Consider the following 13,465-nt stretch of genomic DNA (forward strand, 5'->3'; position numbering starts at 1 on the left):
AGGCTTTCCCCATCACCATCTTCACCAACCAATCAGAGTGGCTCTATTCTGACCAATCAGGACAGTGTCTTTTGGACCAAACTATGAGGTTTTGAAGTCCTCATTCGCATGAGGATGGACCAATCAGGCACCAGGGTCATGGACATCTGTCTCTCTAAGTCAGCTCCCCTCTGGCTCTGAGAGTTTACTCTCCCTTTCTACTGAAGGCTGAGGTGCCCTGGCTAGAACTGAAACAAAGATGAAACACCAAAGACACCTGGCAGGACCAGAGTGGAGAAGAGCGGGCAGGACAGGGCACGGCAGGGCAGAGGAAAGCAGAGCACCCCAGAGGAGACAGGCATGGAGCAGAGCAGAGAGCTTAGGGTGGTCTTGCCAAGCGCATCCTAACAGCTATGCTGTTCACAGCCTTGCTGCTTCGTGATTGAGCTGTAACAGCATTGAGCTGTTCCACAGCAGTGATGTATCACAATTGAGTTGTTGCACTGAATAAAGTTTCCTTCTTCACTGCACTCCAAATTGAGTCTTGTTGGCGTGGAACTGGCAAAACCATAGTGATAAAAGCAGCCTATGTTGATACCTGAAGCATGGCAGAAAAGGGGGTGCAGTGAGGAAAGACAGACTGAGAAGGAGTAGGAGGGAACTTTTGGGGGTATTGGCATGTTCTATTTGTTGATCTGGGTGGTGGCTACACAGGGGTAGACACACAGAAAAGTTCAGGTGGTTGAACACGGGAGGGGAAGTGTTGGACATTTTAGTGTATGCAAGTTACACTTAAAGTAGGTGCTCTGAACACACGTCCACACCCACACACCACCCCAGGAGGCCCAGACCCAGCTGTGGCCCTCGCCTTGCCCACTTCGGAAAGCCTTCAGCCTCTTCCCTGCAGTACCTTTCCGGAAAGCGCCCGGCCAGTCCCTCGCGGCTGAGTTCTCCACCCCTGGATGGGCGTTTCCCGCATGGGCGGGGGTGGTGTGCGCCCCGCCCTCCCCACCCCCGGCGGCCCGCACACCCGCGGGAAGGCCCCGCCCCCTGCCCCGCCCCATCTCCGCCCCGCCTTATCTGCCCCCTCGGTCCCCCGGCCGGGGGAGGCGGCCGGCTGGCAGGGCCGCGCGATGTCGCACGGAGCTGGGCTCGTCCGCACCACGTGCAGCAGCGGCAGCACTTTCGGACCCAGGGCTGGCGGGGGCCAGCAGGGCGCGAGCCCTTCGGAGGGTCTGCTGGACCCGGTCTACCCCCGCACCCATGGGGCCCTGCTGAAAGTGGCGCAGATGGTAAGAGAGGCGGGGCCGCACGGCCGGGGTCACCCGGAGTGGCCCAGGAAGGAAGGGATCCGGGCCCGGGAGGGGGCGCGCCAGGCGGAACCCGCCGGAGCATCGCGCTGCGGACGGGGTTCGGAGGCGCCAAAGTTAAGTTGGAGGAAGTCTTCCTCCCCGAAAGTTGGCTGTGCAGCCCCCGCCGACTCGGAACTCAGCCCCTCTCCCAGGCCCTTGCTCCGGGGGACCCATCTCCGGGGTCCCGAGCTCTTCCAGCCACCCTTCTGCGTAGCCTCACCCGCTTCCCGATAGAAACCGCGGGCAGAAGTTCCTTCAGGTCTCCCTCTTCTCCGGGCCGCGCCGCTTCGAACCCGAGCCGCGGGGGCGGAAGAGTCGCCCAGGCCGCGGCGCTGAGGCAGCGAAACCCGACCTCCTCCCCTGCCCGGCCTCCTCTTTCCTCCGAACCCAGCGCGCATGGCTCCGCTCTGTGTGCGCACTCTCGTCCCTGGAAGGCAGTCCAGAGGTCTCGCGTTCCAGGGTGGGGAAAAAGAATTGGGATCCCCGGGCAGCCGTCCTGGGCCCCCGCCCTCTCAAGTCCAAAGGGGTGCCCAGATCTCAGGGGACCGTGGAAGGCAGATGATCAGTGAGGAAGGCCTGTTTTGAGGAATCCGTACTTTCTGGGGGGAGTCGGAGTCGCCTGAATGGGGGTCACCTGCGGAGCCAAGCAGGCTGCAGGTCTGGGCTGAGTGTGACAGCGCAGGGGGTCTTCCACTAGGGCAGATGTTGCCCGGCCTGTTCTCCTGTTCCCCACTCTTTTCTCCCTCCCATATTTTTCTTTAAAATATTTTAATCTTAAACACCTTTCCCGCTGGTTGTGTTTTGAAGCTGGGTTGGACTGTTTGTGGCTCTCCACTCAGTGTAATGTTTGCAGCGAGAATGGCGAAGGGGGAAGTGGCCGTTGTGAAGCGGGATGCGGAGAAAAGAGTGTGGGGATAGGAACAAGGTCACAGCCCCGGAAGCTGGGCCTGCCAAGGGGGACCAGCCCCAGGGGGCTGGACACAGGGCGAGAGCTGCCCACGCTTCCTTAACACTGTCATTCTGGTGTGTGTAGAGGGGGCTCTCATTTCCTGCTCGGGCCAGATCTGAAGGAAGGGGACTGAGTGCCCCTTTCTCTGAGAATGGCATCTAGATGGAACAAAAATGAGGAAGTATAGGAATGTTAGTTACTGTTCAAGAAAGAAAAATTGTACTGAGCGATGTTGATTTTGAACAAGGATTTACTTATTTATTTATTTATTTTTGGTTCCGATTAAGAGAGATCTGATCAGCCACAAAGAGGGGACCAGTTTACCTCCCATCCTTAAAAGATGGGTGGGGTGGTACAGGCATACCTGAGCACTGGAAGACATACCTGGGCGGGATGATGGTGGACAAAGATTGGGATCAGAAGCGTCCATCTTGGTCTGTGAGTTTGATGGACAAAGGCCGTGGGGTGAGAAGGCTGCGTGTTGGTCTATGCAAGTGGTGGACAAAGACTGGAGAAGAGAAACCTCCATTTCATTTTAAGCACCTCATTTAGCTCCCGCCTGTGGCCCTTGTGCCCGGTTGCAGGTGACATTGATGGGGCCTATGCCAAAGAAGAGAATAGGACTTGGAGAATTGCTCCTCTGTCTGCCCCTCACAAAACCATGCCCAGGGCATTGTCACGCCTCCTTCCTTCCCTGGGGAACTAACTCCCTGTGGCTGCAGGCTGATTTGAGCAGATTCCCCAGGGAGCGAAATGGCCCTTGCAGCGTGGCCCTATTACAATAGAGAGACTATTTAGGACTGTCTACTTGGACCTCTTGTCTAACTCCTCCCCGATCTCCTCTTTTCTGGGCCACCTGCTTGGGTGTTTGATGTTCACTTGTCTTCTTTGTGGGAAAACGCATAGCCATGTTCTAGCATTGGGGGAGGGCAGAGGCAGCTAGTGCCACCCTTTGGGCACTCTGGGGGTCTGTCATTTTGACCACTGATGTCTCACCTATATGACCCTCTGCCCTAGATACTCTCTACAGTGTTTTCATCATGGTCTGATCAATGGCCCCATGAATATATTTGTTACCTTAAGGCATCATTGAAAAGTCTCTTCCTTTGAAGAACAGCTTCCTCTGTTTGCTTTGGGAATGTCAATTGGTTACAGCCAATTTGGCCAACAGCCAGTCTGGCAGTTAGTTCCTCAGACTCTGAAACATCGAGTTGCCATGTGACCCAACAATGCTGCTCCTAGGTGTATAGTCAAGAGAAATGAAAACACGTCCGCACAAAAATTTGTACACGAAGGTTCATGGCAGCATTATTCATAAAAGCCAAAAGGTAGAGACAGCCCAAATGTCTGTAAACTGATGGATGGATAAATAAAACGTGGTATATCCATATAATGGAATATGACGCAGCAGAACGTGGAGTGAACTCCTGACACAGGCTACAGGGTGAATCTTGAAGACATGATGCTAATTGAAAGAAGCCAGGCACAAAAGACCACGTGGTATATGATTCCACTTAGATTAAATGTCCAGAACAGGCAAATTTGTAGAGACAGAAAGTGGCTTAGTGGTCGCTTCAGGCTGGAGGGTTTGGGAGTAATGGGGAGTAGGTAGGGGGTTTCTTTCTGGGGTGATGAAAATGTTCTGAATTGATTGGGGTTGGTGGTTACACAATTCTGTGAATATACTAAAACCCTCTGAACTATACACTCTTAAGTGTGTGAACTGCATCTCAATAAAGCTGTTGAAAAGAGCTAGACCTAGGGAGGAGTTTGGGGTTGGAGAAGGGATACTCTGCATGAAGCCGTCAGGTACGGGAAGACCACAGCTACACTTCAGGAACCTCCCTTGGCGCCCCACCACGTCCACTAGTAGAGGAAGGAATGTCCTCCTGGGACCTCAGAGAGCCTGAGCGGAAGCGCCAGGTCTCCTGACATCACCTGGGTGCCTGAGGGGCCTGAGACGGATGGAAGGCTGTGGGGTCTGGAGGGGTCCAGGAGCCCTTGCTTGTGTCCGTACCAGCTCTTCCCACCGGTCGGTTCATTTATCCAGCATACATTTATGAGCCCCATGTTCATTTCCATTTCTGCAGAAGCAGGTGGCTGTGGCAAAGCCCTTGCTCTCAAAAAGTCTGTGAGTATGAGTTTGTCAGGTTGGGGGTGCCCCACTTATCTCTAAATGCTTTCGTTCGGTGTGGTTCAATTGGAGAAAAGTGATATGTTGGGGAGGGGGGTAGGTGAAAAGAAAGAAGATATAGCAAGACATGAGCCAATATTGGGGCAATTCTTAACCTCCCCCCACCCCCCACCACTTCGAAAGAGATTTCATCTCATTTATGGAACGTTCACTGTCTTCTTAACTTGGTGTAAGGTGTGTGGAATATGGCAGTGAACAAGACAGTCCCTTTCTGCCTGTGCGGGAAAAGACTGTGACATTTGCAGAAACCTAGTATGCAAGGAGGTTCGGAGTGTCTAGTTCCACAGGCAGCGAAGATGGAAACCTCAGTGTCTTCCAGAACGTTCACTTATTTATTCAACAAATGTTTGAGCACCTACTGCCTGCTAGGACACTGTGGATAGAACAGTAAACAAGACAGATCAGCCCCTGTCCTCCTTTGCTTTAATAGGGTAAACATGAATCAACTAATTATAAATATGTCATTACAAATTGGGATGAAGGCTATGAGCGAGAGCTACTCCAGTGCCATAGAGAATTACCTAGGGGGTAAGGAAGGACTTCTCTGAGGAGGAGACATTTGAAGGATGAGGGAACAGCCTTAGTAGAAGAAGGAAGAGCACAGACATTAGCTCTGAGTCTGGAGGACGAAGTGTTGCCGTGTTTGGAGTGGAGGGAACAACGGCAGGAGAGGCTGCATGAGACTGGGGAAAATTGCAGGCACCAGACGATCCAAGGCCTGCCAGACCATGGCGAGGGTGTGACCCTTATTCTGAGAACATGAGGGAAGCATTATGTCAACATTTACCCGCCACTGAAATGGGAGTCATTTTGGAACTTTGTTGAAATCTCTTTGGGGATTAGGCTCACGTTAGGTATCCATTTAACTCATTTCAGGATAGTAATGAGGCCACAGCAAATACTGCATGTCTGAAAGATGTTTTGTCTGAAATCATATTGCAGGAGTGTAGCTGGGCTGGGTGGAACCTGAGCGGTGTGTGAGTCTGGGGAGGAGGCCAGTTCCCAAATGCGGTTAGATTGTGGGTGATGTCAGCCTCTGGGCTAGCGGTGAATGGACCTGTGGGTGGAGAAGGACCCAGCATAACCCAGAACGGTCCACCCTTCTACGCTGTCTGGATCTGTGTAGCAGGGCAGCACCAGTGTGCCTCCCAAAGGCAATCTGCACGCCCCTGGCCCGTTTCCTGGAAGCTGGAGAGTTAAGGGCAGCAATCCCACTGCCAGGGTTCTTTGACTCCACCCCAGTCCTGACCCAAGAACAAGGAACTACGTTCCATCACTGGTCAAACAAATGAAAATATGAAAACAGACTAAGTTCCAGGCTTTATTCCTAATAACAAAAGTAACAACCTGTTCATTGTAGAAATTTTGGGACACAAAGAAGGAAATAGACTCCCACTCCCTCTCTACTGAGATTAATATTAAAGTAAAATTGTATATTATTTCATAGTAGACATATATAATTTGAGTGTTTTGGTCTTTGGTTTTTTTTCCCTACAAAATTAGGATACTATATTTTGTAAAATGCTTTTTTTTTTTTTTTTTTTTTTGCTTAATACGTGATGAATGTTTTCTCATGTCACTTTATGTTTGCCTGCAATTTGGTTGATTTTTAAAAAGATTTTATTTATTTCTTTTTAGAGAGAAGGGAAAGGAGGGAGAAAGAGAGGGAGAGAAACAGCGATTGGCTGCCTCTCCCACACCCCCACTTGGGGACCCGGCCCACAACCACAACCCAGGCATGTGCCCTGACTGGGAATTGAACCAACAACCTTTTGGTCTGTAGGCCGGTGCTCAATCCACTGAGCCAGGCCAGCCAGGGCTGCGATTTGGTTTTTAACAGTGTTGTAGCCAGTCATGGATGTCGCATGGTCGATATGCCCAGCCCCCTCCCCTTATTGTGGCTCAAGGAGCTTCCAGTTCTGCCCAGGTACAAACAAGGCTGTGGTGAACTTCCTTGCAGAGAGGTACCTAGTGTACAAATCCACAAGCACGTCCTCAGAATAAATGGCAGTGACCTTTCACAGAGAGAGAAATGAAGTGCTTCTTGCCCTTCTGAGCAGGTGGCATTAAACCACTGTCTAGACTGTTTAACATCCAGAAGTTAACGGGTGTCCCTTTATCATCCAGAAATTTCAAAGAGCCAAATGGGATAGCAATCATACTTTAAGCTGTACTGGTATTTTTGGTGTCTGATGATTTGGGAAAAACACAATGACACGGATAGGCTAGAAAATCCCACTGTGCTTTTAAATGCACTTGTTTGTAAGTCGTGGCAACAGCGTCGGCCTACATTGGAAGAACGATAGAGGACCACACAGGTGCAAGACTTTATTTATTCAAGCTGCAGAGCATGTGGATTTCTTAAATCCTGGCGGGAATTCCTCTCCAGGGTACCCCAAATAACCACCTGCCCCCAAGTTGGGGACCACTGCCCTGAGGAGATGGCACTGAAGAAAACACCAGCTGTAGGGGCCACCAGGCTTCCCCGGGGAGGGTGGCGTGTAGGTGGGTCAGTGGTCCCGTGTAGGTGGAGAGAGGCCCACGGGTTTGTCTGGCATTAGCATGGGTCCTGGACACCCTCCAGGGCCACCTTAAATCTCACTTGGGCTGACTCCCTGTGTGGGTCAGTGTATTGATTTAAATTCTTGGGTCAGGACACCGCCTCTCCACTCCTTTCTCCCAGCCCCTGGTCCCTGGCTCCTAGTGCTGCACTTCCTGCTCAGCGCTGCTGGACATCCATCTGTTTCCTCCCCCTGCCATCTGCCTCGCTGGGCGGCCCAGGCACTCCGCCAGCTCAGCCCGTGAGAGCCTCCCTCCGACCTGCCGCCTGCCACATGCTTTCTTTGTCACCAGTTTGGCTCAGTGGTTCCCTCCACCGCTGCTCACTCCCTGGCATTCCTCACTGGGGTCTTTAGCAACCCCTGGCACCAGAGGCCTGGCTCGGAGCCTAGCGCTGGCTGCTGGCTGGTCGGAGGTCTTGGGTCTCCCTGAAGGGAAAGGAGGATGCATGGGACGGGATCTCTGGCCACGGGGCCCTAACCACTCCCGCAGGCGGAAACCACTCACCGAGATGCTTCTCAGCCTCCCGCAGAGAAAGCGTCGTCGTCGTTGTCCCCCCCCCCCCCCCCCCCCCCCGGTTTGTGTCAAACAAGTGGCAGTGACAAGGCTCTTCCTTTCCCTGGGAAGCCACACTCATTTTTTTTTAACTTTAAATAGACAGAAGGACAGATTGATAGAGAAAGAAAGTCAAGTTAAGTTGCCTTTGGAGTGGCTCATATACAGGGCCCGGCACAAAAAATGCCCCCTTTTTATTACAAAATCGTATGCATGTAATTCTGTAACATAACAATATCACACTCAAGCACACCATATGACATTTCAGGTGAAATGTTCAAATTACAACTCTACATTATTACACCCATGGTATTACTCTACCAACCACTCTCCAGCAGACGTTACTTCTGCCGGACCCTGTGTATTACCCACAGAAAGGATCGCTGTGAAACTTGAGACTATCATCCCATTTTAAAAGATGGAATAAATAAAGTTCCTTCAGAAGGGAATGCCAATGGGGGGAAAAGGAGAAATAAATTAAATGCTTTGGGTACAGAGTACATTGGAAGCTTCTGGAAGCAGAGGGAATTGCCAAGTATAGTATGACCCCAGGGTATTTTTATTCACTTCTTCCTCTTAGGTTTTCTTTATTGCCCTCAGAAGACAGCAGCAATGCTAATGCTGTTTATGGAGAAGCCTTTTTGTCTTTACCTGTACCTCTCCAGTTACGAAAGTGGTGCTTTAATAATAATAACATCTGTGATGGAGTTAGGTGACAGCCCCTCGGCTAGGTGTATCACCTCATTTTATCTTTGTGATAGGTAGACCTGTCATCTGCAGTTTACTGAGTGCAGAAAGGGTTGGGTAACTTGTCCAAAGACGTGAATAATAGTGAGGCTGGATTTTTAGATCAGGAAGTTTGAGTCCAGATCTTGAGCTCATAGAAGGACAACTTGGGGTCATGAGTCTTTTCTCACGTCATTAAGCCTTGCTTGACAATGATGTTGGGATTACTGCAAATGTCCATTATTTGGTTGTACCGTAATTTTACCCAGTTTGGCTCCTTGTTGGTGGGCACGTGGTAGCAGATCTAAAAGGAGGGGCTGTGAGGTGTGACAGTTTCAGGTGCTGGTGGCAGTCTTCCCCAGAGATGAGGTCAGCTGCAGAGGGGAAAGCCCCATGGGGTATTGAACAGCGTGTGTGTGTGTGTGTGTGTGTGCGTGTGTGTGCGCGCGCGCGGTGTTTGATAAACCCTCGGGGCTGCTGGAAGATTTCAGAAAAAGCCATTCATACCTGGGGGGGCAAAAGTGGGTTTGCAGTTGTTCATGTGGAAAATAATACGGTCAAGAACGAACGGCTTCACATATAGCTGTAAACTTACTTCTGCCCGCCCCTGTATTATCCTCGGTTTTAAGTCATGAGTTCCTCCAGGTAGGAGAACTGAGGTTTGAGTGTCTTTTCTACTGTCAGGTGATTTCACACGCAGTCTCCCTTTGTTTAGCCCCTCTAGAGACTCTGTGTGTTGTTTCCCCCTTCTTATGATTGAGCAGAGGCTGAGAGGTTTTGCAACTTGCCCAAGGTTCAAAATATCCATTAAGTTCTGGAGCCAGCCCTCGAACCTCAATGTGGCCAAGGCCTAGCCTCTTCCCACTGGGGCGTGCCCTCCCTCCAGTATGGCTAGCCCACGGTGGCAGACACACCCTAGGGTGACTCCCACTGAGTCCCAACCGTGTGTAATTCCATCCTCTTGAGTGTGGGTAGGGCCTGGGACTTGCTGCTAAGCAGCAGAATATGGCAAAGGTGATGGAATGTCATTCTTAAGATTATGTTATATGCCAAGGTGAGGGTAGGTTGTGGATATAAATAAGATTCCAAATCAGTTGGTTCTGAGTTAATCAAAAGGAGATTATCTCCAGTTGGGCCTGACTTAAGTGAAAGTCCTTGAAAGATGCTCTGGGTCCATCCCAAACAGAGAGATTCTCCGCCAAAATGTGGGCTATGGTCATGTGTCATTGAATTCCTGTGGAGTAAATCCATTTGTTCAGTTGTTGCTTTGGGCATTCATTGTGTTGAATGCTTTCTATGTAAGAACTCTCTCGTCACTGCGGCGTCCCTAGGAGGTACTGGCATTCCCACTTTACAGATGGGCGAACTGTGCGGGGCCTTACTTGCAGCCACTGGGCTTGAAGAACTACCTTCATCTCACAGCTGGCCCTCCCTCTTCCATGGTCTCTTCCCAGAACGCTTCTAAAAAATAAAAACCTGGGTTTAAATAGTAATTATGGTGGTATAATTGTTAAAATTTTACTCGCTTTTTTGAATAATTAATATCCACATGATCAAGATTTCAAAAAGTCCCCCAACTCCCACTCTTCCTCTCTGGAGGCCACCAATGATACCAGTCACTGGTAGACTCTTCAGGAGTTGGGGTGTGCGTGTGTGTGTGTGTGTGTGTGCGCGCGCTCTTACCAGCAATGGGAACCTATGATACTCACTGTACTTTTATTGCCTATCTTCCCGTCTAGGATATAACTCCATAACCAGTAGAATTTTTCTCATTCTCTTCATGCACTTTAACAGCTGCATTGAGTTTTAGAAAATGGATTTACTACAGTAAATGTATCTACCCATCCCCCTGTCGGCAGGCATTTTGGTTATTTCTCATTTTTTTGTTACCTGGTTGTTGAGAACACGCTTGTACATATCGTAGTTTTGTGTGTGCAAGGGGAACCAAAGGAGAAATTCTTAAAAGTAGATTTCCTCAGCCAGGTGTTGTCTGCTCTTGGTAATTTTCCCATGTGTCCAGTAACTCAGATTCTCAAATAGCACCCGTGATCTTCTCCCGAAGGGCGTCGGGCCCTCTGCAGCCGCCGGCGTCGAGAGAGACTCTGCTTCATGTGCAGAGTGTGATCGGAGTCCCACTGCTCTGGATCCCACTTAACTTTAAGGTCTTAAGAGCCTGCAAAGTCTTGGGAACAAGAAGACCTGCAGGACCGGCATTGTTCTTGGAATTTCACAATGTTTATCACAAGGAGGCTTGAAGACAGCTTCCCCAGGTGCAGAGCTGGAGATGGGGATTCTTGTGCGACTGTTTTGTTGAGTGAGGAAAGCAGGCAAGGACAGGAGAAGGAGCCGGACAAAGATGGGTTTCAGAAGTCTAGCCTCAGCCTGACTTTTCAGGGAGCTCTGGAAAGTGAGGTGCAGGTGAGGTACACCACAGATATTCTCATGCTTTGAGACAATGGAGTTGCTTTTGTACCCTTTCTTGGCTGCAGACGGCTGCAGCTGTCCAAGGGAAACCATTAGAAGGTCGTAGGTGGGAGGAGTTGGCAGCAGGTGCCCCCTGCCCTAGCTGGGGAAGGGATGCACTGACCTGGTTGAAGGGAGCCCACTGAGCAGGCAGCATTGAATGGAGTGCCTGCTTGTGTTCCCCAGGAGCCATCCGAATTGCTTCTCACCTGTCTGATCTCTGCCAAGGCTCTAAGCTGATCCACTCTGGGGACATACCTGATTACGGCCTCCTTCTACCTGCAAAACCGATTTATTAGAATTTTTGCCCAGGATCCCTGTGGGCCTACCATGCCAGGCAGCTGCCTGACAGACCACACAGGACTGGTTTTGTTTAATATGTTTATTGATTTTAGAGAGCAAGAGGAAGGGGGAGAGAGAGACAGAGAGGGAGAAAAAAAAATCAATGTGCGAGAGAAGCATCGATTGGTTGCCTTCCATACCGACCCCGACTGGGGATCAAACCCGCAACCTAGGTATGTGCCCTGACCAGGATTCGAACCTCCAACGTTTCGGTGTAAAGGATGATGCTCTCACCAACTGAGCCACACTGGCCACGGCCACACAAGACTTTTGATATTACTTTTTGCTGTCCGCTTAGAGAGTTGTTATTTTTTTCAACTCCTATTTGAAACGAGGGGAGAAGAAAACAAACCAGTGTTTACGGAGTGAAAAACAGAAGCAAGAGAGAGAACAATTGTTCCTGTAACCTTTCATGGGAGAATTACAAGCACTGACTTGCAGTATAAATTTGACCGCATGTGTTTTAACTTCTTGGAAGGCCCTAACACCATAACCAGGGGAAACTTTCCTGGAGAACAGGTGCTTGATTTCAGAGGTGGGCGGCCTTATTGACGCTTGGTGGTGTGAACGTCACTTGGTAAAAGACGCCTCTGACTCTTGTGTTGATAACTGGTGTTGGTTTGACAAGGGTTCCCCGAGGGGCACCGTGTTTGTGAAGTGCGTCCTGTGTACTGGCTGCCGCTTTGGGCAGAGGAAAAACTCTGCGGCATGACTTGCATCCCTTGGCCTGATGGTGTCTCCTCGCTGACAGTAAGTCTGCTGTCACAGGTCATGGTGACATCGAGCCCGTGTGTATAGACGTGATCGTTACTTCAACATATAGCCGTCTGGATTATCTGGATGGGCCTTAAATCCAATGACAACTGTTTTTGTAAGTGGCACGCAGAGGCGGAGAAGGCAATGGGGATGTGCAGGTGTGACAGAGATTGCGGTGACGGCCAGGATGCTGGGACAGCCACCGGAAGCTGGCCGAAGCAAGGTCCTGATTCTCCCTAGAGTCTCCAGAGAGAATGCAGTCCTGCCAATGCCTTGGTTGGAGCCATGGACCCTGATTCCGAACTTCTGGCCTCCATAACTGTGAAAGAATACGTTTTTTATTTTTCGAAGCCACCCAGTTTGTGATAATTGGTTACAGCAGCCAGAGGAAGCCAATCCAGCCAATTCAGGACTTTCTCCATTGTGGTCAGATTCTAAAACTCTTCAGCGTAGCAGACAACAGACATTTAATGCTTTCTCCTTGGAGAAGGGCTTGTTCGTTTCCAGGAGAGAAGTTTCGGAGGTAACGGCCACCCTCTGCCATTGCGGTCAGCGATTACATCTCAAGCTTCCTATTTTAGCACATCGTTTCCCTTAATAGCTTATTCAAAGAGAAAGCAATACTGGAATTTCTGCTGACAAAAAAGCAGAAATATAAAGACAGAGAAGTACAAAAACTCGAGCAGAACATAGATGACAGGGTGGAGGCAAAGAGGAAAAGTGCATTGCAAAGAAGCATGCTTCTGTCCTTCCGCAGGCATTGAATGGAGTCTCCCCAGATCCCCCCAAAGCACTAGATTGCCAAATCTTACAGCATTCTAGTAGAATCTTTAAAGATAAGATACTGCCGCTCAAGAAATATGTATTAATGTGGTCAAGTTAGCCCTGCTTCCTGTACTGCTTATTAAATATGGCTGCTATTTTAAAAATATTTGTAGCAGTGCCCGATGATTTAAACTTTATATACACACTTTTGTGACTTTTTACTTATAAATCATTCTAGATTTACAGAAACGTTGCAAGGACAAAACCGAGAACTTCCCATATACCCTTCCCCCAGGTTCTCCATCTGTGAACATTTACTACATTTGTTCACTCCTTTTCCTTTGTATACGTATTACATTTTCTCTGAACCGCTTCAGTGAGCATGCCCTACGAAGAAGGACTTCTCTGACCTGTCCGCAGTGCAGGTCCCCAGTCCGGAAATCCGCGACACCAGTGCTGTCGTCTGACCGGCCAGCCGTGTTCCGATTTCACCAGCGGACCCACTCGTGTCCTGTTCCTGGCCTAGGATCCCGTGCCGGGTCACACAGTCAGTTGTCATGTCTCTGTGCTCTCTTTCAATCCAGAACAGCTTCTCAGCCCTCCTTGTCTTTCGTGGCCTTGGCATCTGTGGAGAAGCCCAGGACCGGGCAGCCTCAGCACTGGGTGTTGAAGTTGGTTTGGAGGGCCCTTCTGAGGCCCGCATGTTGTGGGCACGATGGAGGCAAAAGAAAAGGGGAACAGGTTTGGATCACAGCTCCCCTTATCTCAGTTTTAGGGCTTTTGTTTTCACAAAAGTCCCTTTGCTGACTTCCCGTCTGAACTTAG

At 50.0% G+C, this 13,465-nt stretch overlaps 1 protein-coding gene across 1 annotated transcript in view; it reads left to right on the forward strand.

Annotated features, from left to right (window-relative positions):
• The first annotated feature begins 1,076 nt into the window (after nucleotides 1–1,076).
• Nucleotides 1,077–13,465, forward strand: part of CMTM7 (CKLF like MARVEL transmembrane domain containing 7) — a 43,181-nt gene continuing 30,792 nt past the window's right edge. The window contains exon 1 of the mRNA XM_024566198.3: nucleotides 1,077–1,271. Coding sequence (XP_024421966.1) covers nucleotides 1,113–1,271 — 159 coding nt within the window. The 5' untranslated portion in view covers nucleotides 1,077–1,112. The remainder of the gene's footprint in view (nucleotides 1,272–13,465) is intronic.

The sequence above is a fragment of the Desmodus rotundus genome, chromosome 8 (assembly GCF_022682495.2).
Source record: "Desmodus rotundus isolate HL8 chromosome 8, HLdesRot8A.1, whole genome shotgun sequence".
In the NCBI taxonomy this organism is placed as follows: Eukaryota; Metazoa; Chordata; class Mammalia; order Chiroptera; family Phyllostomidae; genus Desmodus; species Desmodus rotundus.